The 23,996-nt window shown below is 55.3% G+C and overlaps 2 protein-coding genes across 7 annotated transcripts; one reads left to right on the forward strand and one right to left on the reverse strand.

The window, feature by feature from the left end:
* Nucleotides 1–190: 190 nt before the first annotated feature.
* On the reverse strand, nt 191–18,319 carry LOC109313775. 5 transcript variants are annotated; one of them, XM_019540482.1, is made up of 16 exons: nt 18,287–18,319; nt 17,752–18,059; nt 14,930–15,116; nt 13,889–14,120; nt 13,240–13,334; nt 12,777–12,973; nt 12,257–12,335; nt 10,469–10,647; nt 7,568–8,275; nt 6,965–7,177; nt 6,502–6,565; nt 5,656–5,838; nt 4,706–4,926; nt 4,175–4,254; nt 2,546–2,663; nt 191–1,575 (listed from the first exon to the last, which is right to left on the reverse strand). In XM_019540482.1, the coding sequence occupies exons 2-16, from the start codon at nt 17,931–17,933 to the stop codon at nt 1,383–1,385; spliced, it is 2,931 nt and encodes a 976-aa protein (XP_019396027.1). In that variant the 5' UTR covers nt 17,934–18,059; nt 18,287–18,319; the 3' UTR covers nt 191–1,382. The 5 variants fall into 5 exon arrangements, with proteins under 5 accessions (XP_019396027.1, XP_019396025.1, XP_019396026.1 ...); XM_019540480.1 differs by having other exon boundaries at nt 191–1,578; XM_019540481.1 differs by lacking the exon at nt 18,287–18,319 and having other exon boundaries at nt 191–1,578; nt 17,752–18,092.
* Nucleotides 18,320–18,455: 136 nt separating this feature from the next.
* On the forward strand, nt 18,456–23,990 carry CUNH9orf142 (chromosome unknown C9orf142 homolog). 2 transcript variants are annotated; one of them, XM_019540485.1, is made up of 7 exons: nt 18,456–18,589; nt 19,274–19,334; nt 20,617–20,660; nt 20,764–20,954; nt 22,618–22,701; nt 23,391–23,487; nt 23,723–23,990. In XM_019540485.1, the coding sequence occupies exons 1-7, from the start codon at nt 18,492–18,494 to the stop codon at nt 23,760–23,762; spliced, it is 615 nt and encodes a 204-aa protein (XP_019396030.1). In that variant the 5' UTR covers nt 18,456–18,491; the 3' UTR covers nt 23,763–23,990. The 2 variants fall into 2 exon arrangements, with proteins under 2 accessions (XP_019396030.1, XP_019396031.1); XM_019540486.1 differs by having other exon boundaries at nt 18,458–18,589; nt 23,394–23,487.
* The last annotated feature ends 6 nt before the right edge of the window (nt 23,991–23,996 follow it).

Raw genomic sequence — 23,996 nt, forward strand, 5'->3', positions numbered from 1 at the left:
GCGCGCTCCGCAGCCCCGGCCGCCAGCACCCTCTGCCGGCCCCGCGTGCGCGTGCGCCTGCCTGTGCCTGTGCATGCGTGAGTCTGCATGTATATATGGGTGCATGTGTCCATGAGCCGGTCCGTGTGTGCGTGCATGAGCCTGTGCGTGGATGTGGCACACACCTCCTTGCCTGCATCACTGCATGTGTGTGTGGCTGCAGGTACACACAAGCCTGTGTTTCTGGGAGTTTGTCCCCTATGCTTGTGTCTGTCTGCACACACCTACATCTGCTTCTGTGTGCCTCGTGCACATACAGCATGCGTATGTGCACACCTGTGTCTGCTGTGCATTGCATGTGTGCGCTCTTTTAGACACCGTGATCCTGCAAACACATCCATGCTGCGCTGTTTGGACACCGGTCACAGGGGAACCCGGCCCTGCCTGGTGAAGCGTGTGCACAAGGCTGGTCCTGCGTCTGGGCCTTGTGGTGATGCATCGCCTTCCCTCAGTACATGTGGTGTGGTGCCCCATGGCAATACCTCTTGAACATCTCCGTTAGCAAAGGGGTAGATGAGGGCCCCTCTTCCAGCAAGGGTGTGTATGTCTGCATGTGCATAATGTGCTTGCAGGGTTTCCTGTCCTGATGCCACCATGGCAGGTGCCAGGTGTGGGCAATAGTGTGTCGGCAGGGGCAGCTCTCTGGTGCTTCATGTTTGCATCTGCTGGGCATAGCTCTGTTTTGTAAACTGGAGGAGGGGGGCCTTCCCAGTGAGCCAATCTGTTGGAAAAGATGTGATGTGGTAGCACTCGCTGCAGCTGGATCCATGTGGGGCCTCCTCTGCCCATGCAGCCTGGCTTTGTTTTCCAGAAGCACCTTGTTTATGACTGTGACACTATTGTGTCATGGAGCCCCCATCTCTCTCTCCCTTTTTTTAACACACACGCTGTTGCTGTCTCCTCTTTATTGTTGAAAATTTATTTATAGCAGCTGTAAAGGATCTCGAGGCATCAGAAGAGCCAAGTACATCAGCAGGAGTGAATCCCACAGCATTTCCAGTCTCCTGCATGAACGGTGTTGTTGAGTCAGATGGCATCCTGTCACACACTGCCCCCCGTCAGAGTTTGGCACGCAGCAAGCGTGGGCTATGCTCCCTGCCTGGGGTGCCCATATTGGCTGAAATGTGCAGGGATACCCAGTGTCGGGGAGTGTGTTTTTGATGGATCATCATGGGATGCCTTGGCTCAGAAATTTCTCAGTCTCTCCCCACTTCTGTCTACTGCAGGTGACTGAAAGCAGGCATGGCAGAACCATGAGCCAGCCTAGAAACTGGACAGTGCACCCTGAGATTGGTCTCATTTGTGCCAAGGTCATGTTCAATCAAATGTGAAAGGTCGTGAGGTCATCCTGAGCTGAGGTCGGGGCTCTGCACGAGGACAGGGGCAGGCACACACTTCTGGTGCCATCCTTTGGCTGAGATGTCATCCTGAGCTCTGCTCCGCTGTTGCCAGCGGGTATCTGGGGAGGCCGTCGGGATCCCTGTTGCTTTCACTGACAGCTTCCAGTCCAAGGCTTGGCAGGCAGCTGGGGGCTCTCTGCTGGGAAGAGCATGAAGTCACATCCATTGTAAACAAAACCCAGGTTGGGGCACTGGGAAATCCAGGCTCCAGGAATGACACTCTGCCTCCCCCCAGGGCTCATTCAAGGCAGAGTCAGGTCATGGACACAGCACAGGTTTCCCCCATGACCACAGTTCCCCTGGACACAGCCCTGTCATTGCCCACTAGGACAAGACAGGCCCCATCCAAGGGCCACTGTTCCGGGGAAGCAAAAGCACAAGCTCTTCTCCCACTTGCTGCCAAACTCATATGACTGCTGCCTTTCCAACAGCCTCAGTGCTTGGGTTGGAGGACATGGAATAGGGCCAGGTGCCAGACAGCTCCACCGGGAGGGGAAAATGGAGAAGGACAAGCCCACTCAAGGGGCCTTGCCAGGTGCAGAAAGGGCTAGCCTGGGGGAGTGATAGCAAGCAAGCCATTGGTCCTGTCATTCTCAACCCCATTAGACTCAATGCAGCCCTTGGAAAACGTCACTCCTATCCTGACTACAGAAAAATAATGGAGCAAGTCTTGTTGCAAAGAACTCAGAAAGATCCTAACGGGTCAGAAATGTCTGTGGCACTCTGGATTCCTATTTGAAATCTCTGGGTTTCTCCTGTGAGTCACATGTAGGTGCCGGAAGACTTAACAGGGCAAATATTGCGTAGCGTGCTTGAGAGGATCTCACAGCACCTCCATGTGCCACAGCTCCCTGGTTGAGAATCACTGCACTGCTCCCTGGAAGGCAAAGGAAGCCAGGGGACTGGGCTAGAAACCAGCAGCTGCCCTGATCACAGCATACAGGTGCAGGAACATCCCAAGAAACAAGACCATTCTTCAGTCACTTGATATTTCTTCCAAGGCCCCTTTCTCCCATGATCCCTATTTTGGGCCAGCACAGGGCAAAGTGATGACTTGCCTGTTCTCTTCCCCACAGGAATTTTCTCTGTCCTCAGCTCTAATTTACCTGCTTTTCCTGTTTGATTTCCAGTGCACGCTCTCATCTCCCTGATGAGTTGGAGAAGGTGGCTGAAACCATAGGGCCTGGGGAGGTGGCCGGCGTTGTGCACAAGCCCCCATGGACCCTGTCAAAGAGGCAAGGAGGATCAGTGCTTTTGCTTTCACAGTGGTTCACCCTGAAATCTGGGGGTAACCCTGGCCCATCCGTCCTGCTCCCAGAGTACAGAGAACCAGGTAGTGGGGAGCTCCCAGCACAAGGCAGGGCCAAACCCTGAGGTTCTGGGGTCACTTCCCCATGCCCTGCACAGCACAACCCTTAACGTGCTCAGCCTCGCTGCCCTGGTGGCAGCTTCAGGTCAGTGCTTGCTGCAGGATACAGACAGTTGGGGTGTCTGCAGAGCGTCCTCTGGGGCAGGGGCAGGCAATTCTTTCAGGCGGGGGGCCGCTTACCCAGTTTTGGCAAGCTGTCAAGGGCTGCATGGGTAGCCCCGCCCCTTGACAGGTGCCCCGCCCCCAGTTGCTGTCTTGTAACCAGAAGACCCACCCCCTCACCCCTGACCTCTGTCAGCAGAAGTCCCGCCCCTTGCCCCTGGAAGTACTCCTTTCAGCAAGGGGTTTTGTCAAAAATACCAAACTACATTCTAAAAAGTGATCATCTACATTAATTTGATTGCAAAAAATATTTTTGTCCTGCTTTGCATGTGTTTGTGTAGTGTACATAGAGGTGACTGCACAATAGCTTAAAATTAAGTCTGATTCTTGTATCTTGTAGGGGGGTGGTGTAGGTTTGTGGGGGCTGTGGGTGTGTGGGCGGGTAGGGGAGAGGGCGGCTGGGTTTGTGCATGGCAGTCCAAGGGGAGACGTAGGTGCATGTGTATGGAGGGAGGGATGTGGGACTCATCCTATGAACACACACACAGTGCCCCTATGCCTGTGTACAGGCACACACACACACACAGTGCCCCTGTGCCTGTGTACATGAACACACACACACACACACAGAGTGCCCCTGTGCTTGTGTGCACATGGACACACACACACACACACTCATTGCCCCTGTGCCTGCATGGCTGCACGCGCACGCGCACGCACACACACACACACACACAGTGCCCCTGTGCCTGCATGCGCGCGCACATGCACACACACACACACACACACACACACTCTCTCTCTCTCTCTCTCTCTACCTCCCGATGTGCACGCACACACACACACCCCTACCAGCGCAGTCCCATGCTCCTGGGCCTGAGAAGGCAGCAGCCAGGTGATACTGGAGCAGGGTGGGGTAGGAAAGCAGGGCACTGGCTGGGGGTGGGCTGGGCTGGGCTGCTCACGCCTGCTGAGGGCTCCCTCTGGGTCCTACTGCCCCTGGCTCCAGCCAGCTTTGACAGGGAGCGGGGGCAAATAAATATTCATTTACTAAATTTTTTAGGGGCTGTGTGAGCCGGGTAGAATGGCCTGGTGAGCTGGATTCAGCCCATGGGCCATATTTTGCCCACCCCTGCCCCAGGCACACATTTTACTGTGGCCTTCCAGCACTAAACGCACTTTCCTCCACAGTCTGTTTCTACCACAGGTGGCAGGACACACCAAGGCCTGGCATGATGAGACATCCCCCATGGGTGCCAAATACCTTTCCTGGGTGCAGGTGTCTTCCACGGCCCCAACAGCTGCCGCTCCTCTGCCAGGACAGGGGCACAGCCCTGGCTAAACCTACACAGCCGCAGAAATGAGAGGTATCAAAGCCATGTTTGTGTTGCTAGAGGGCAGATCCTTAGCAGGAACACACCTTCCCTAACTGCTGCAGGGCACTGCCAGGGCTATGCTGGGTTACAACACTGCTGCTCTGGAGCACAGGCAGTGTCAGGGACATCTTTGGCATTGGCAGCATAGAAGGGGCATTTGCCAGCCCTCCAGATGGCAAAGCTTTGATGCAGAGGCCACAGGAGTGAGTGTTCCCTACCAGGACAGAAGCTGACTGGGGAAAGCAGTGGATTGCTTTGTGAATGTTTACCTGTCCTGTGGGCCTGGCCATGATTGCACCCTCTGCTGTAACTGCCTCCCTCCCCACTGTGCACCCAGGGAGCGGTGGGCTCTGGACAGCCTCACTGAGCAGGACACCAAGAAGGTAGGAAGCTGCTCCAGAGGGCAGGCACTCGCTCACCTTGTCTGGGTCATCCCTGGAAGATGCTCGCTCCCACACAGAGCTCTGAGCTGCCCCCTGCTCTCCAAGGGGCTGTAGTGCCTACAGCTCAGCTCCTGCTGTTTGGATTCAGCCTGCCTATGTCTCCTCTGCAGTAGGGCTGGTCTGGGAAGAGGGTTTGCTGCTCTTGGAGTGCAAGAGCCCTGCCAAGTTGAGCAGGTGAAAGGGAGGGCCATTGCCAGCTGTTAGAGACAAGGAGACACCATGTGAGGGGCTATTCCAAGGGGTCCCCCCCGCAGGCTTCCTCCCCCTCTCCCATGGTGTTATGCTGTGGGCTGCTGGGAGCAGACAGGCCAAAGGAAGCTGGTCTCCTGCTGATAGCATATATTTGGCTCTTTATTTTCTAGTGGCACAGCTAGATCTGAGCCACTCCTCAGCTGGCTCTCTCTGAGGGTGCCCAAGCTAAGTCCATGACTCAGACAGTGCTGACATGGAGGCTCGGGGAAGCTCCATGAAACTTGCCCTCTGCCCTAACTGTCCTCAGGCCTCTCCAGATAAGGCTCACTCAGGATCTGGTGTCACCATTGGGCCACAGCAACCCCAAGCTGTCACTCTTTTGGGGAGGTGTATGGGAGCCCATTTCCCAGTGCAGTGAGACTCTGGGCTCCAGGCTCTCTACCCCACAGCAGTGGGCTAAAAAGGGGACAAGATCTAGCCTGGCAGCTGATCTCACTGCTGCCTGGGTGACTTTTCTCCAGGTTGCATGCACACACAGTGCTAGCAAAGATTCATGTGCATATCCTGTGCAGCCATGCACACACCCAGATAGGGCTGCAAATGAACACACACACACTCAAATTCAGAATCGGGGATGCATGCACACACATATTTAAGGATGTGGACACAGGAAAGCATGCACACATGCATACAAGGAATCACCTGTACAAACATATATGTGCATGCACAGGTACCTTTGGGCCTAGGAGCTTGCTTGTCTTCCCTAGGCTGGTAGAGCCATGTTCCCTGCTGGTCTGAGGTGCAGGCTGCTTGTGGGAGCTCATTGTGTTCAATACCCTCTGCTCTTGTTGCCTGGCATCCATGTGAAATGAGGCGGTCGGGTGGTTGGGGTACTTAGTGGAACCTTCCTGTCTCCCCTGTTCAATACAGTGGTCAATAAACAGTCAGCTTCTCCTCTCATTGCCACCGGTGGGAAGCAGGCGTGACCCTGCCACAGTCACCAGTACCATAGAGGGGATGCTGGTCCTAGTGACTTGGAGGGAACCACCTGGAGAGGCTCGTTTCACTGGGGCCTACGTCCACATAGTCAAGTTATCTCCTAACTCAGTGAACCCGAACCAATATCCCTAAAGGAGCTGAATTATTCCCCTCCCCCTTTTGCAGGGGGCTTATGCCCTTGCGACAGATGGCTAAGCTGACTCCAGATTCATTTCTCTGCATCCTGGCACCAGCAGGCTTCATGCTAACAGTGCAATCACGCTTGGCTGTCCATGGGTCTCAGGTATGTCAGCTCCCTTCAGGGCTCCAGGCCATAGCAGGCTCACCAGGAATGGTCAAGTGTCTGACATCGCTTCCTTTGGTCTCTAAGTCCCCTGGACCAATAGGCACATGATCCACCCCAGCCACCAGCCCATTCCCTTCCTTGTTCCTGTAACACCCCAACCTGGAGCACCCTCAAGCTTGGTCCCAGCTGCTCACCCTTCCATCAGCTCTGGAAAGCAGGTGAGCTGAGGCACCAGGCTAGTGAGGTTGAAGGCTACTGCCCTGCTCTCTGTGTAATGGGAATTCCTCATACCCACCTTGGCGAGGACAGGCATGTGAATCTCCTGGCTGCATTCTGTGGAGGAGAGAGAAGAGTCTGTCCTGGGTGAGGAAACACAGGAGCCAAGTTAGTGTTGGGCTGAAGACCCATTGCACATGGGGTAGGGGCCTGAGGTAGAAGGTGGAGAGACACGACTCCAAGCAGCAAGTCTGGGGCACAGGGGAAGCACGGAGAGGACATCTGTGCTGAGTCTGTTCCTACTACACAATGGCATGGGGTCTGAGTCACCTCCATCCAGCCCAGACACCAGCACTGGAGGTGTTACTCCATGGTTGGCAGCATGACAGGGAAGTGCTCTGAGGGGGGAAGGTGGAGAGATACCAGGGGACCCCATGACCTGCCCCATTTCCTCCTCCTCTTCCCAACTTCAGGGTCCTTGTGGAAGAGGCCCCAGACAGGGCACCACCAGCTGATGTCTGGTTCCAAGCATGGGGCCATACCTGGATTTGCCAGCAGGTCGCAAGCTGCTCTCACCCTCCTGAACGTTACTGGCCCTTCTGCTCAACTTCAGAGGGACCCCTGGAGTCCTAGCAGGAGAAGGCTTTGGTGGCCCTCTCACATTGCCTCTGTCCTTCCCTGGTTCCTGGCTCCTGATGTCTGGGGCCTTGCTAGGAGCTGCCAACTGACTTCTCCAAGGGAAGGAGTAATGGCACCTAAGGAAGCAGGGAAGACACAAAGGGGCTGCATCAGGGCCATGGGAAAAGAGCCCACACACTGTCCCAAAGCCCAGGGGCTCCCATACCTACTGGAGGGTGTTGGAGACCCTGGCTCAGCTCTAAACTAATCTATACTGGTGCAGGGCTCTTTGGACTAGGCTGGGCCTGTAGGAAAGATGGGCAGAAAGGGGGTGGATGTCATGGTAGTGGCAGACTGCATGGCGGGGGACAGGACATCATCTTGGGTGGTTCTGGGCATGGTTGAGGCAGCATCATGTTGGCTGTGTGGGCCCAGACTCGGGAGCAGGACACCAGTGCAGTAGTACCATTGAATACAACAGAGTCCCTAGGGACCATGGCCATGGGGTGGCTGGAGGGAGGCCTCACCTGCTGATGTTCCCATACTCATCCCTGGGGGTGCACTTGGTGACAGGGCGGCTGACGCTGCGCCCCTCACTGGTGATGGCGCTGACAGTGAAGGTGTACTCTGTGTTAGGCATGAGCCTGCGGGCCACATAAGAGCGCTGGGTACCCAGGTAGACCACCTTTCCATTCAGGCACAGCTCATAGTTGAAGAAGCGGCCCAGAGGCATCTTGGGCACGTCCCAAGTCACTAGGATCTCACTGCGCCCCAGGATCACAAGAGTTAATCTTCCGGGGGCATGGCCCCCCACGGACAGGGTCTTGGCATGCAGCCAGGCCTTGTCCCCTTTGGCTGTGCTGGTGCATGCACAGACACTGAGCCAGTAGCTCATACCTGGCGAGAGGCCTCCCACAATGCAGCCAAGTTCTGAGGTGGTCCCCACCACTGTCCCTTCCCGGTACACCCTGTAGTGTTTAATGGTGCCATTGGGCATGGCTGGGGGAGCCCAGCTCAGCTTCAGCTGGGTGGTTGTGCGACCTATAATCTGGAAATCCAGGGGGCAGCTGGGCATGGGCTCTTTTCCACGTAACACTGTAGTATCGCTGCATGGACCACAGTCCTCTTCCATCTCGAGGCACAGCTGGAAATGGTATTTATGGCATGGTATGCTGCTTGCCAAGATGTAGTGACAGGCTGGACCTCTGTACAGCAGGGCACCACTCTCATACAGCCTAGAGAGCAGAAAGGAAACAGTAGGTCTACTCAGCACACACAGAAAGGTGATGGCTGTGAGCAGGATCTGGCTCATAGGGACTGAGGAAAGGAAACAAAGACCAATAGTTGTGTACTGGGGTGTGGTTCTTGCCCCACCATCCTACATCAGGAATAATGTTGATGAAGCCAACGAGAGGAGAGCTGGGCTCTGGGGGTTGGGAATGTGACCAGGTGGTTTAACTTGCACTGATCTGGCACCTGCTGGGGCAGGAGTTTCATGGAGTCAGAGGCTACATTCTTCTTTCTGCTTGTTGCAGCTTCCAGGGACACCTCTTCCAGTCCCACTGCTGCAGGTTCCCCAGTCAGTGAAAGAAACCAAATTGAAGCCGGAGAGCTTTTCTTCACTGCCAATTTGCTGGTCTGTCCAGCTGATGGAGAAGGTGGGGAGGGAGGGGTAAATGCCAAGGCACACACATCCAAAGCTGTCCTGAGAAAGTAGAGCTTTATGCATACATTCCTCTTTGAACCATCCAATCACAGACCAATACATGGATGCATACAGTGAGATATTATTCCTTTCTCTCACATACCAGTGCACTACCACTTCAGTCTATTTTCAACATTCCTTGATCCACCGGTAGATCTTGGAGCCTCCTGGAGTTAATCTGAGGCTGGGGTGGGGGGCTGAGTGCCTGCATGCATGCGTGTGCATGCCTCAGCCCAGCAGGTCAGTTCATGGGAGAGGGAAGGGGCGGGGGGCTAGATCAAGGCCCCCACAATGAGGGAAAGTGCTGTAAAGGCAGGAGCAGGGGTAAGTTGAGTGGGGCCCCGGCTGGGTGGGACTTACCTGCTGCGGAGGTGTGCTCTCCCCCATTTTTTATCCCTCTTCCCTCCCCACAGACTCACCTGTTGGGCAGAGGGGGAGGGTGTGATCACAGCACATGGTAGATCTTGGGTTGCTTTGAATGCCAAAGGTGATCTCCTACTTAAAAAAGTTGGAGATCACTGCCTTAGTCACAGTCATAGAGCAGTAGGGCTGGCAGGGACCTCCAGAGATCATTTAGTCCAACCCCTTACCTGAGGCAGGACCATCCCTATTCAAACCACCAATACAATCTAAACTCTGTGCAAGATAACTGTCAACCCTGACGTAGCACAAGACATCACCCCCTAACCTGCCACAGGTAAAGCAGAAGAACCACGGCAGCCAACAAAGGTGTTTCTATAAAAGGTGTCAATAATGCTTGAGAGATCCCAGGTAGAAGCTCACACCCCGCACTACACTGGAAGGCAAAAAACCCCAGTTAGTGCCAATCTGACCATAGGCTAAAATTCCTTCCTGCCCCCAAACATGGTGATCAATCCGACCCTGAGCAGCGGGACAAGACCCTCTACTCAGGAACCTCTGGATTTGATCCCAGCAGGAGCACTGGCACATCCCAGTCAATATCCCCAGCACTGGCTGTAACCAACACCCAATGCCCTTTGAGGGAGGCTTAAAAACACCTTAACACATGTAGCAGGTAGTGTGTGTGTGGGGGTGGGGAGGGCATGACAACCAAGTCTCAGAAGCATTGGAAATACCCATAGTAGAATATAGGCAAAGCTACACCTAGAATCATCCCTGACCGGTAGCTGTCCAACCTCTGCTTGAACACCTCTGGTGATGGAGAGTCCACAACTTCCCATGGCAGTCTATTCCACTGCCTCATGATGCTAACAGTGAAGAAATTCTCCCTGATATCCAGTCTAAAACTTACCTTGCTGCAACTTCAGGCCATTGGTCCACATCCTCCCCCATCCAGCAAGAGAAAAGGCGCTTTCCTTCTTCACAGCAGCCCTTCAAGTTTCTGAAAACTGCTATCATGCCCCCTCTTAACACTTAACACTCCACTACTGCCCAATCTTTCCAGGATATTGAAGCAATCCTAGGGGGCTTTCCTATCATCCTAACAGCTAACACCACAACTCCAGCAGAAATCAGGAGTCATTGCACTGGTATCCAGTTAGTCTAAAATCAAACTGAGGTCACCATTCAGCCCATTGACTTCAGTGGAGTACGCCCTGTCAGGACTACAGAAATGCAGACAAGAGTAGATCTTGACTCTTAAAACTCTAAATAGAGGATCAGCCTGGAGTCTTTCTCCATCATCACCCCAGAGATTGTCTTGCTCCTCCCTCTAGGCTCCCAGGGTAGAGTGGGCTCTTACCTGTAATGGATCTCAAGCCCGCTCTGAGGCCTAAAGCCTTTCCAGGACACCTGGATTGCCCCAGAATCCAGCACCTTGGCTTCTGGGGGAAGGGGCTTAGGGGGATGCTGGAGCTTGGCCAGGGTGACGGTCACTTCTTCCAACAGCTCCTTCCCAGCTGTCTTCGAGACAGACAATTCCTGTGGTGAGAAAGCATTGCCGTCACGGCATTCCCAGGGCAGGGCTGTGACTGCAGTGCAGGTAAGTGGTGGTACATAAGCACAGCTGGGCAGGAAGGAGAGAGGTGACCTGCAGAAAATGTCTATTTCTCAGGAAAATTCGAGTCTCACAATATTTTGTGTAAAATCTGAAATATTTTCACTCAGGGAAGTTTCCTTGGAGTCTCATGGGAACTGTAGCTTGGACCCCTCATGCTCCCAGTCTTTATGCAGCCCAGGTACCCTCATTGGACTACATCCCCCAGGGTGCATACGGAATACCCCCCCTTGGAGAATGGCTGCAACGTACCATGGGAGACCCTGGCTGTGGTGCATTGTGAGAGATACAGTCCTGCTAAAAGGCAGGGTAGATTTGTACCTACAGTGATACTCAATGAGGTTGCCTTGAGATCCTTTCAAAGGTGCTCCAAGGTGCCATGCAATGTTAGTACTTAGGTGGGCAAACACGATTCACAAAATAAAACACAGAAATTTCAAATAGGAATCCACAGTGTTAAATACAGTCTGCCCTGTTGTGGGCTTTCTGAGCTCTTTGCAACAGAAGCATTGCTCTATTATTTTTATGTAGTCGACAAAAGAAAACTAAGAGCTGGCACTTTTTGAGAGGTCCTGGGTCTAGAAAGGTTAAGAGACACTGGTCTAAACTAACTGAATCAGATGCAGAGCTTTTTGTAAGCAGCAGCATCATTCATCAGATCTGATAAAGCAAGTTGCTGCTTATTAAAGTGTTTGCATCTCTGCTTTATTTTGTCTGTAAGGTACCACTTATCTTGCCTTTTGCCTGATTTCAGACTAACATAGCTAACAAAGACCTGTCTCTGCTCATAGCAAGGAGTCTGCTTCGCAGAAGGGAGCAAGGACATAAAGCAACTGACCTACTGTTCCCACGAAGCCCCATGGCAGCACAGCCAAAACGGACCATTTTAGGTTTTGTGCTGGCATTTCTGATGAGAAAGACAGGTTTCCATGCAAGGCAGTCACTCTTTCTGATAACATTTCTTTTAGTTGAAAACCCATTAGAGAAGCAGTTTTCACAGACCATATTCAACTAGTTGTACACATGACTTTAGGGCCATGACTGAAGGAACAATGCTTGGCGGGCAGTGTCACTTGGTGGTTTGTTGCCCTGGGGAGTGAGCAGTTTCCTCTGTATCAGAGAAGGGGGGCAACCCTTCTGGCAGCTCTGACCCCCTTCCTTTGCCTGCTCTGCTTTCTGCTCCCCTACCTGACACTGGGCTGCCTGCCCCCTCTTCAGTCTACTGCACACCCCTTGGGGCACTCATGCTGCAGGCCTGCCACCCCTGCTCTCTATTTATACAGCACCTAGCACATTCTGTGTGCAGTCAGAAATAAAGGATTGAGGATTTAGTCATACAGTGGTCCAGATTCTGACCTCTGGAGTCATTTGGGAGGTTCCCAGAAGCTGGAGCCTGATTTCTGTTAGCCAGGTCAACCTGGGATCTCTTCAGTGCTGGGGTCTTGGGGAGGTTCTCTGGATATACTCCAGTATGGCTGAGACAAACCCGGACCAGCCTGGCCCACTTCCCCTGCCTTGCCCCTGACAAGGTACCTGCAGAGCACATTCCAGGTGGGGGTGCTGTCGGAGCTTCACCACACCTGGGCGCTGGCTGGCCAGCACTCTCACTGTCCTGCAAAACAGGAGAGACACCAGTCATGCACCCTGTCCAGCAGAGGAGGGGGCTGCTTTCATAGATACCAGGAGCAAGGGAAGGACTATTTGTGTGGCGTCCTGTTCCAAAGAGTAAGGGTGAATGTGACCTGTAATGGGTCAAAGCCCATGAGTCATTCAGGGAGGAGCTACCATTCCCAATTAAACAAATGGGGATGAGTGAGCAAGGTCTGGCTCCTCATCATGACTCCACCCTGGGTGCATGGGAGCTCCATGTCATATTCTCCCACTGCCCCATTGCACAGCTCTGTGCCCTCCTGCTTCATTCCCATCAGCTCCTACTGCCATGTCACTGCACCTGCCTGTTCCAGGTGATTGGCTCCTACTGCTCTACTGGCCCCTGGGGAAGAAAACTGCCTGCCCCACTGCCCCCATGCACGCACAGGGAATCAGCACCCACATGGCAGCGAACCAGGAGGACTCCTGCTCCTCTGCACAAAGCAGGTGGCAGAGTGTATCCAGGGCCCAGGGGAAGGCAGGGCTATGCATGACATGGCCATGCCCCTCTCTGCTGGCAGCCAGGCAGCTGAGTGCAAAGCAGGCATTGCGGCTCCCTCCCGAGTCCCCACTGGCCATCACAGACACCAGGGCACGGACCTGAAAAAGAAACATCTCATTGATCACGCAGGCTAGGTTCACCAGGGCTTGTGTCTACTCAGCCAGGTGGTCTGGGCAGACCCAATGCTTCGTCCTGGCACCTGCCTCCTCATCTCATCACATGCAGGGCTGAGGCCAGGCCAGGATGTAGCAGTGGCCAGGACAAACTCAAGGGGCATTTATTACCTTCCTTTTGAGCATTATTTTCCCATGGAGTCCCTGACAATCCCCTGTGGTTTGGAAGGCAACGAGACCAGCCCCCTCACCATGCTGGTGGCTTCTGGGAGGGCAAGGAGCTGTGGGGGGCCGAGGTCCATTTCACACAGGCGCCCCAGTGCGAAGGCGGCGTTCGCTCTGCAGCCTGAAATCCCAACAAGAAAAGAGGCAGCTCAGAAAGACTGGGCCTCATCTGCAGGAAGAGGGGGTGGCATGAAGGGCAGATGTGGTGTGAAGGGTGGCGCTGGACGGTGAGCCCCCAAAGGTTTGCCAAGAGGACAGCTGGCCGGTTGTGGGGCTGTGCCCGGGTGCCAGGCTGCAGCAGCCCATGGAGAGCAGAGCAGTGCTGCTGACTCAGGCTAGCGGCCAGTCCTGATCAGTCTCATCTTCTAGCACAAAGAGCTAGAAGAAATTCAGGCTGAGGTTCTAGCTTTGCCAACAGTCCTGTCCAGGCCACCTGAGACATAAGAGGCTAAAGCCAGGGAAGTTCTACAGCTAGATAGGAATGTATGACAATGGCCAGACAGATGCCTTCTCCTTGGCTATAATTTGTACATATTCCCCCCCAAGGCACACCCCTGCCCTGCTCACATGCTCTCTCATCTTCTGATTGCTCACTTCTTCACCCAGAAAGTCTCCAAGACACTCCCAGGCCCCTGCTCCCCCACCAGCACCAAGCACCTCATCCTTCTAACCCACCTGCTTCCTCTGCCTCCAAGCATGTGATGAGCTGCCTCAGGAGCTGCTCAGCCTGGGGGTGGCTCAGTAGCCTTCTGCAGCCCTCGTGGGCGATAGCAAGTCGGGCCAGCACCAAGGCGGAGTTGCTGGCTGTCTGTGTATCTGCCGAGCCCAGCAGCACCACAAGCTTCTCAATGACCTCCTCGGCTTTCGGGTCCTGGAGGAGCCACTGCTGGCCGGGACCTGTCTCCACCTCAGGAGAGGAAGAAGTGAAACCAAGGGGGCTGGAGAAGTCCCTTAGAAGTGGCAGGGAGGAGTCTGTGGGGGAGGTTAATGGGGCACCAGCTTCCTCCTCTCACACCATCGGCCTCAGATTGGCAGTATTAGCTAGTCAGTACACCTGGGAACTATCTCCAAGGCAGCCACTGTGTGACCGTGGCCCAGCTGCTTCCCCTTGCTGTGCCTCAGTTTCCCCGTCACCAAGACAGCCTCCTTTGCAAAGCACTTAGAGGTCTACCAACAAACCATGCTCTGTCAGGTTGAAGTGTTGTCCAAGCACTAGCACACGGAGCCCACAAGCCAGTGCTTCTGCATCAGGTTTTGTAAGTGGGGCTCTGTGCCATAAAACAGCAGCCCAGACTGAGCCCGTCCACTGCCCCCAGTCCCAGCTTCCTGCTCAACGGCACATACTCCACAGCATCAGGGACCTTGGGCTCCTCTGAAACATAGGCCCAAGCCCTCTGACCTGCAGGTGATGAAGGCCATACCTTGCCAGGGTGACGGTGCATGCAGCTGACTAACTGGGGAGGTTGTGGGCACACAGGCCAGCAGCTCAGCAAGGCTTGGACCCTCTGAAGGCACAGGAGAGGGAAGCTGGGCATTAGGGATGAGCTTTGTGCTGGCTACAACCCCCAGAAGTCCCACATACCTACCCAAGGGGGGTATACATGCAGTGATTTATGGCCCTTTCTCTATACAGACCTTGAGGCTGCCTTGCTCTGCCTGAGGTATAACTGCCCCTTAACCTCCCAACCCACCCCTACTTCACCCTGAGGTCCTTACCAGAGAGGCCAGGGTGCCTGCTGCATTCATCACAGCCTCTGTGTCTTCCCACATCAGCATGGCACTCAGCATACCCAGGAGAACCCCAGAGTCTGAATCATGGCCCTCTGCCAGTGCCACCAGGTGTGCCACTCCCGTCTCGTGTTCTGCAATGGTCCCCAGGACATAGGCAGCATAGCTGCACAGCCTGGCACAGACAGCAGAGTGCCAGTCAGGATGTAGGTGCCTTCATACCCCACCCACCCAGCACAGAGCAGAGGTTGGTAGCAAGACTTTTGGTGGGCAGGGCTGCAGAGGTGCCAGCCAAGAGCTGGGTGCAGGATATAGAACCTTGGCTGGTCATGGCAAGGGCAGAGAAGGCCCCTTGTGCCACCATGCTAAGGGTCATCCACCATGGCAAGGCCATGTTTCCCAAGGGCTGTGATTAGATTTTTTTAGGTTGGCCTAGGAGCCTATAAAGTCTAACAATTTTAGTTGTAGGCTTTTAAACGTTTTAGTTGTAGGCTTTTAAGCAAATGTAGCCTAGCATTTGAGGTATGTGCAAACATGTGCTTATAGGTACATGCGTGTGTATCGATATGTATATGCACATACATGACAATCCCAATGTTGGCCAGCAGCTCAGCAAATTAGGACTTACCTGAGGCTGAGTGAGACTGACATACTCTGAGCCCGAGTAAACTCAGTGCCTCTGGAGCCCTGAGCTGCCGGCTGGCACTGGGAGCTTCATCCTCACTAGAGACCCTTCCCAAGCCCACTGGAAGGGGGAGTGTGCACTACTTGGGAGGTGACTCACATCTGCTTTGTGCAGGGGTGAAACATTAAAGCTACAGCCAGGGACCTTGACAACCATCCCAGTGCTGACAGGCGAGAACAGAGGTGTGGGGAGGACGAGAGCTAAAATGAGGCACGAAGAAGGAATGCAAGGTGAAGCTGAGGCCCAATGCTAGAAGCCATCAGAGGACAAAGGGGCCCTGAACATGTGCTGTCCCTTGGGAGAGGCTGAGCACCCTTGGGTGCAGGCAGGACAGGCTAAGTGTGCTTGTGATACTCTGATCTGGCGTGTAGTAGGATAGGTCAGTGGAAGCCACAGCTCCAAGCCGAAGGCTGCCTCCACCAGGCTGTTTTGGCTGTTACCATGGCAAGGCCCTTGCTGGTGACCTTTGGGCCTTCTGCAGCAGGCTGACAGTTCCCACACTGTGCCTCTCAGCAGGGGCTGTGGAAGGGACAGAAAGCCCGCATACCTCCCTAGGCCAGGCCACTGCTCTCCCAGCACCCTGAGGGACGCTTACATCAGAATCTGCCCGCGACAGGGGCAGGGGGCACCAGGGGAGGAAGGGTGGAGGAGATGAAAGGGGCATGGTTGGGGGAGCAGAGAGGTGTGAGGGCATCCGTGTATCTCTCACCCAGCTCAGCTCCCTGCTGGGGCCCTGGGTTGCTGCCAAGGCTCTGCCAAAGGAAAGCCCTAGACACTGTGTATGCACTTGGTGAAACAAAGCCCAGGCTCGTGCTGGGATTGGCAGTGGCTTGACTTGCACATGAATAAAAACCACACAGGGCCAAGCTCATCTCTGGTGGAAGCAGCTGCAGCCTCCCCGGACTCAACTGAGAACGGCTGCTGCTTACACCAAGGCAGCACTGGATCCATGGTCTATCTGGGCAGTAGCTGTTTCACCCAGTCTGAGGGCACAACTCTGGGCCCAGCTGTGCCCCACCATGTGCTCCAAGCTTTCCAGGGCAATATGGCCACTCCCTCCAGCATGCGCCACCTTCCCACCAAAGCTGCTGCAGGGTCCAGCAAAGAATAGGTTAAAAGATTAGCTCTTGGTGCCTGCAGCTCCCTTGCCCCATGCCTGGACTCCTAGTCCTTGTTGTTCTTCAACTGCCTCGGCCTCAGCTTAAGGTCCAGCAGCCTCCAACTATCTGCTAGAGGCTAAAGCTCCTGGGTAGGAGCCTCCTAGGATGCCAGCACCTGCACCCTGGGAGCAGTCAGGGGTGGGGGGACCAGTGGGTGGCTCCAGACAAGGAAAAGACCAGAGCAGCCTCAACACACAAAGAGAATGCAGCTAGCGCCGAGCCAGGCGGGGGAAGCTACGCCACACAGCTGAGTGGCACAGCTGGCTCCTCCAGATGCTGGGGGCTTTACCATGGTTGGAGTCAGAGCCCAGCCCCTAGCACTGGGCAGAGGTCTTGCTGTTTGGACAGCAGTAGCACAGCCTTGCTGTTTGAACAGCAGTAGCACAGCCTCTGCCAAGCTTGGGCCCTGTTTGCCTTGCTTTGTAGCTGTGTACTGTGTTATGAGAGCTTGCTGGGTGCAAACACCATACGCACAATGGGGGCCATTTATCTTCTCCCAGCCTGTTGCTACACAGCAAACACCAGGGCTAAAGGCTCCCATTGTCCTATCTCCATAGGACACCCATCAGGTGGTTGGGAGGCAGCAAAGTAGGGCCCAATCCCAAGCTATACCTCATTGACAGCCTGATCCAAAGCCCGCTGGAGACTTGCTACCGATTCCCAGAGGCTTCAGATTGGGTCTCCATGGGGCCTGGCTGCCTACTGTGCAGGGACCAGGACTGCTCCGTAGCTTTCATTAATTCACCCTGTTCAGGGAGCTTTTGGCTGCCCATCACCCATTGTGCCCACCCTAGGTGAGCCCAGCTAGCCATGGAACTGGCTTAGTGAACAGAGCCCAAGTAAGTCACAGGGATAAGGTAAATGCAAACTAGGGCACAGCTATCTGCATCACACAGTATGCATGGGATAACTGCGCATCCACGGGGCTGTGCTAGAGGCACGCTGGCTCCTCAGACCTCACTCACCTGACATCAGGAACAGCCAGAAGCTTGCAGAGAGCCCCCAAGTACTCCTCGCACTTGACATCTCCCAGGAAAGCCTCAAGCGTGCCTTCTTTGTCCAGCTGGAGGTCACCCAGTAGGCCCTGGATAGCTGGTACCGCTTGCCCGGGATCAGGGGACAGCAGCAAGGGGAGGCGGCTGCACATCTCCGCAGGCGGACTGGGCCACAACAAGGACAGGAGCAAACTTCCAGTGAAGCCACATCCCCTGCCCTGCCAGCACCTTACGGGAGGCAGCAGCAAGGGCTGCGTGGGCAGCTGCACACCAGCCTCCTGCAAGCAGGAGATAGGGCAGCACTGCTGGCACGAGCTACCCCGGCACAGCGGGACGGACGGGCGGGCGCGAAGCCGGGGGTCTGCACCCCGCCTGGGCCGGGTTTGTTTCTTTTCTCCCTCGGGCCTTTCCCTCCCCCTCTCCTCCGCCTGGCTGCCCCGACACAGCCCAGGCGCGGGGCTGCAGGAGACGGGGCAGGCGCGGGGCCCACCCGGGCAGGAGTCACCTGGCTCCTGGGCCGCGTCGCTGCCGGGCGGGATGGAAAGGCGCCGTCCCGGCGGCTGCGGGCCGCGCGGCGGGCCCTGCACGGACCCGGCTCGAGGGCGGGCACCCGCAGGAGGCGGCGCCCAGTCCCGGGCAGCCCCTTTAACCGCCCCTCGGGGCGGAGCCGGGGGTGGGTGTAGGCGGTTGTGCCTCGGCGGGCCGCCGGCATGGAGCCGCCGGCCGGGCCCTTCTTCCGCGCGCGGCACGGGGCGCAGCGCTACGTCTGCTACTGCGGCGCGGAGCCGGGCGCCGCCTTCAACGCCTAGTGAGTGCGGGCCGGGCCCCGGCCCCCCTCGCAGAGCTCGGGGCCGCTGGACCGGAGCCCGCCCGGCTGCAGGGGTGGGGGCGCCGGCTTCAAGCCCGTGGCGCAAGGCTATGGTGCGAGGGCCCCGGGTGTGAGACAGCCCTTGTGCCTCGGTTTCAAGGGCCGGGAGTGTGGCGCTGAAAGGCGGCGGCTGCAACCGGCGCTTCCCTCTGCGCCTGCGCCTCACAGCTGTGCCGAGGCCTAGGAGCAGAGGCGCTGGTAAACGGCAGCCTGGCTCTGGCCCAGGGGTTTCCAGCGCCTGTCGCTCCGCTTTGGGCCTTCCCCAGAGCGAGGGGAGAAGAGGCCAGCGAAAGCGTGGAACGTAAATCATCCCCCGTGGCAAAGGCTGCTCTCCCTTTGGCACAAAGCCCCGGGCTGCTTCCAGCCACTGGATAGACAGGCATCAGCTTGACAGGATCCTCCTAATCCGGGGTGGGCAAAATGCAGCCCGGGGGCCGGATGCGGCCCGCCAGGCTGTTCTATCCAGCCCGCAGGGCCCCTAAAAAATTTAGAAAATTAACATTTATCTGCACTGGGCTGCCTGTGATGCAGCCCTCGATGGCTCACCAAAACTCAGTAAGCGGCCCTCTGCCCAAAATAATTGCCCTTCCCTGGTCTAATCCCATCCGCTCTTGTCTTCCTCAGTGTAACCAATGCATTTGAGGTCTGGAGCACTGACTTCACGCAGGAGAAGCTGGAAGGACATGTGGGTAACGCGGGCTGTGTAACAGCTGAGATGTTGGTTATAAAGGGCTCCACTCACAGCTAGCCAGCTGAAATGGGTCTGCAGAGGCAGGGAGCTTAAATTTCAGGCAGTTTAAAACACAGAGTATAGCAGTTTATTCAAAACCACAGGAATTGGCCTGACAACAAACATGGGGAAACTGGAAAACAAAACAACTATAAGAGAAATAGAGCCCTTGATTATACCTGTAAAAGGTGATTATCCAGGCTTCTATGCTGCAATCAATATCAATTACTGGTTTTAGATTTCCCCTCCTGGGGAGAAAATCCTGGGAACTAAAAAGCTCCTTTATCAGAGGCAGCCATAACAAGGGCTAAGGGCAGGAAGATAAACAATCAGACACATTCAAATAGGAAACGAGGCACATGTGCTTTATAGCCTGATTAACCAGTGGAAGAAGGTATTAAAGGAAGTGGTGGGTGATCTCTCTTGGCTGCCTTCCTGCCACTTGAGTTCTGAGCTAACTTCTGGACTCAAGTTACTGAGCCCGATGCAGTCATGATGGGACATGTGCAACTTCAGGGTCATACTCCACGCACCGCGGGGGTCCTTCACGTCTATGACTGATCCACCCTGTGTGTCGGGTATGGTCATGCACTGACCTGTCCCTCTGCTTCTTGTGCCCATCTGCCCTGTGCAGGTGATGTGGTGTCAGGCTGAAACGTATCAAACTGCCTTGCAGCCCTGGGGCTGGAAATGGGTTTCAGTCACTTGGTGTCTCCACATGCATGGGGAGGGAAACGGTAATGCCTGGTGGGTCACCCTGCAGCCATCTTCTCATGAGCATTGTCTGCAGAGAGAAGGAGTAGGGCATCTGAAGATAGTTTGGCATGAGGGAATCTCCTTTGACGCAGCTTGGGCTCTACTCTGACATTTGGTGGCAGGGGTGTGCCTGACTCATCTCTGTCCCAGGACTTGGATGGTCACTAAGGCACTGTCTGCGCTGCTTCTGTGGTGCTCCTGAGAGCCCGGCTGGGAAGCCTCCACCAGTTTTTGCTCTGCACATGCACATCCTAGTTAGTGCTCTCCCGCACACCTGAGACAGAGTGGCATTGGGGTGGGATGGTGGTGGGATGCCTTTATTTGAGTTTGGGGTGGTCTCAGGAGTGATGTAGATAGGGCCTTGCGCTGGTGATGAGTAGGTGTAGAATGGCCCTAACCTAGGCATGAGGTGAGAATGGATCTGTTCCCCGCTTGTCTGTCACCGGCAGCTCAGCCTTCCTCTGCGGTTTCTGTGTTTCAGATGGCCCAGAGCGGGATCTCTGAGGATTACAGCACAAAGTTCAGGTGAGCTCCCCTGCACAGTCCCCCTGCTATGGGGCCAGATGATCCAGTCTCTCTGTGCTTGGCTTTGAGGCCCCTGTGTCACTTCAGTCTCTTGCCTATGCAGAGAAGCCTTTGAGCACAGGACGGCTGCCCTGACGGTGCACAACGGCAGAGCCACTCTGGAGCTCAAGGAAGATGCCTGGAGCCTGACCTTTGACCTCTTCAAACTGCCCTCCTCTGAAGCCAGGATACGGCTCCAGGCTCTGATGTTTGGCCTCGTGGGTTATGTCAGCAGCTTGGAAAAACGTCTTGAAGGTACCGGGCATGTGTGCATGTGCAAGCCTGTTTTGGGGGCAGGGGAGGGAGGGAGTGCAGTTCTCAGTAGAGCTGCTAAATCTGAGCTCCCCTTTAATTCAGAGCATGACCTCTTGAGTGGTCCAGAGAGAGGCTCCCTCATTGCAGCACCATGAAATGCTGGTTCCTGGTATGGTAGGAGCACAGTGTTCCAGGGCTGCCACTCCTTGGCTACCAACAATGGATACAAATCTTACCTGCTTCTGGAAAGCTAGGCTGCAGCGGGACCAGCCCTGGGCAGAACATGCTCTAGGCTGGCAGAGGTTACCTGGGGCAGGTGATGAGGAGAAGGCACAGTTGTCTTTCTGCTTCTTCCAGAGTCACAGGATAAGGCAGCTTGCATCATCCCTGTGCATCTTGCGCACATGGGGCAGGAACAGGACTGAGTTTGAAAAGGGCCCCAATGCAGCCATTGCAGGTGTTGCTGTGAGCCAGGCAGAGGGAAGGTGGGTTACTTGTGCCACCTGGGCAATGACCAGTCCAGAACTAACCTACACCTCCTCTTGATACACACCTGGGCTGGGCTGGGTTGATATTGTGGAACCAAATACTCAAGTCTGTGCAACCAGACACTCAAGAGAAGAGAAATTTGCCTTGTGTTGGAGCCCTGCATGGGTCTTTCTGCTGTAGGGGTAAAAACCCACATGGGTTGGTGAGGTGGTGCTGGGTGTTTGAGTAGAAGAAGGGAAGCCCAGAGAGATCCTTGCTGCCCAAGCATGTAAGCCAGGGGTGGGCAATTATTTAGGCCCACAGGCTGGGTCAGCATGCCCTCCCCTTCTTCACCCACACCCCTACAACAACTCACCAAAACTTCCTGTGTAGGTCAGGGCCACAGACAGGCTGGGAGTGATGTTCAGGAGTGGGAGGGGCAGGTGAGGCCAGGATCATGGGGCAGTGACAGCATGGGGCTGGGGCCTGGGGCCCAAGGCAGAGCTGTGATCTGCTGTCCACATGCCCCTGCAATGGGGGGCTCTCTAGGGAACAAATCGCGGCTCTGCCTTGGCCCCGCACAGTTACTGCCCCAAGATCCCAAGGTCTTCCTGAAGACTGGCCAGGAGCCACACGGGCAGGTTGCTTTGCCAGGCGGATGCAATTGGATTGCCCTGCTTGCATGGCTCCCGGAGACCCTGGGATCTTGGGGCGGTAACAGTGTGGGGCTGGGGCAGAACTGCAATGCACTCGGGGCATGTCCCTGCTCTCAGAACTGGGGCTCTGCCCCGGCCCTGCACTGTCATCACCTCAAGATCTCGGTGTCTCCCTCCTGCTCCTGAGCCAGGTGGGGCCGAAGGACCTGCTGCAGGCCAGGCAAAATCACTTTTTGAGTTGGGCCTGGTCCATAGGCTGTATTTTGTGCACCCCTGGTGTAAGCGCATGTATGTAGCTGGTGGCCACACAGTGATTTAACAATGACTCCCCTGTGGGCATGGGATGGAGGTTGTGGGGCTGTGAGCCCTGGGAAGAAGAGCAGGAGTTTGCTCATGGAGAGCATAGTGTGTGAGGTACAGCATCACTTGGCTTCCTTTCCTCACTGTACTCCTGCTCTGGGTGACACAGGCCTCTGCATCTGGAGCAGGACTTGCCAAGAGCCTTATCTGATGTGGTTGTTTCTGTTTGCCCTCTTCAGTGGCAGAAGGTGCTGCTGCGGCTGCTGCTGCTGTGTGCAGCCCTGAGAAGAACCAACCCAGAAGCCAAAAGCTGTTGATGCCAGGTAGGGAGCCGGGGGGGTGGGTAACCTAGATGCCAGGACTTTGCTGCTCTGCCTGCAGCTTGCTACTTCTGCAGTTGGATCTGGGCACTGCAGAAGACTCCAAGAGCCATGAATTTGGCACCCTTAAATGCAGCCTAGTCCCCCACCATGATTTGTTGCTGGGGGCTGCAGAATCCTTCAGATCAGGAAATGATACAGTGTCTACCATGACAGTGCACCTCCCTGCCTTGTCTGTGGGATGCACCACCAGGCAGGTGCACTGGCCAGTATTACCCATGTTCCCCTTGAACTGAAGTTGCAGTGTGAATGCTGCCAAGCACTGAAACCTTTGTGCTTGGCTCTTAAGCTAGTGTTGCTCCATCCAGGATCATGGTGGACAGGTCCCTCTCTGCTGTCTCAGACCTGGTGCCAGCTGGGATCTCCACTACTGTTCATGGCAACTTGGGACTCTGAACATCAGCAGGCACAGATCTGGTCCTTCCAGTCCCCAAAGCAAAACTCCTGTTGGCCTTCCTTAGAAGCAGAGAAGGGATGGGGCTTGGCCAAGGCTGCTGCGTGCAGAGGGCCCCTGGGGTTCTCTCTAGCTCTGGACCCCATTAAGTGCAGCCAGGTGTTACCCCACAAGGCTTGTGCTTGTCCTTCGTTGGCAAGGGCAGCCCTTTCACCACCCATGTCTTCTCTTTTCCAAGCAGGTATGAGTCCCAAGAAGAATCAAGGTGGAGGCTCAGCTGTTCTGGCCAAGAGAAGAGTCCCAGGGGAGTCTCTCATAAACCCTGGATTCAAAAGGTAACTCTTGACATCTCATCTTCTCCTGGACTCCAAGCCCCAGTGAGTCCAGTACCGTGGCCCAGCACTCAGCTGGGCCCTACCTGACCCCCAAGGCTGGGTTGGGCAGACATGTGCTCTGAGGTTGCCTGGTAGCTTCTGTGGGGATGTGCTTGTAAGATGGCTGATGGATCAGGAGCTGCAAAATGACTACACCCAGGATTCAAACCTCATTTTCCCCTCCCTTTTCTTTCAGTAAGAAAGCACCAACTGGGGTAGACTTTGAAGACTCCTGACCCCAACCTGGGCCCTTTTTTTTATGAGGACAATGCATGGCTTTTCACAGCATCTAAGGGGATTTTACTGCAAATGAATTATAAAGCTCAACAGTGCCCAGCCCTGCCTGAGTCCCTGGAGGACAGTTGAAACCTGAAGCCTTGTGACCAGTGTGGTAGGTCTTGCAAGGCTTGCAAGCAGAGGCAGGCAGCAGAACCTCAGGGCCCATGGACTCAGCTCTGTGGGGAGCTGCT

The sequence above is a fragment of the Crocodylus porosus genome, unplaced genomic scaffold, assembly GCF_001723895.1.
Source record: "Crocodylus porosus isolate Cpor-Errol unplaced genomic scaffold, CroPor_comp1, whole genome shotgun sequence".
Classification (NCBI taxonomy): domain Eukaryota; kingdom Metazoa; phylum Chordata; order Crocodylia; family Crocodylidae; genus Crocodylus; species Crocodylus porosus.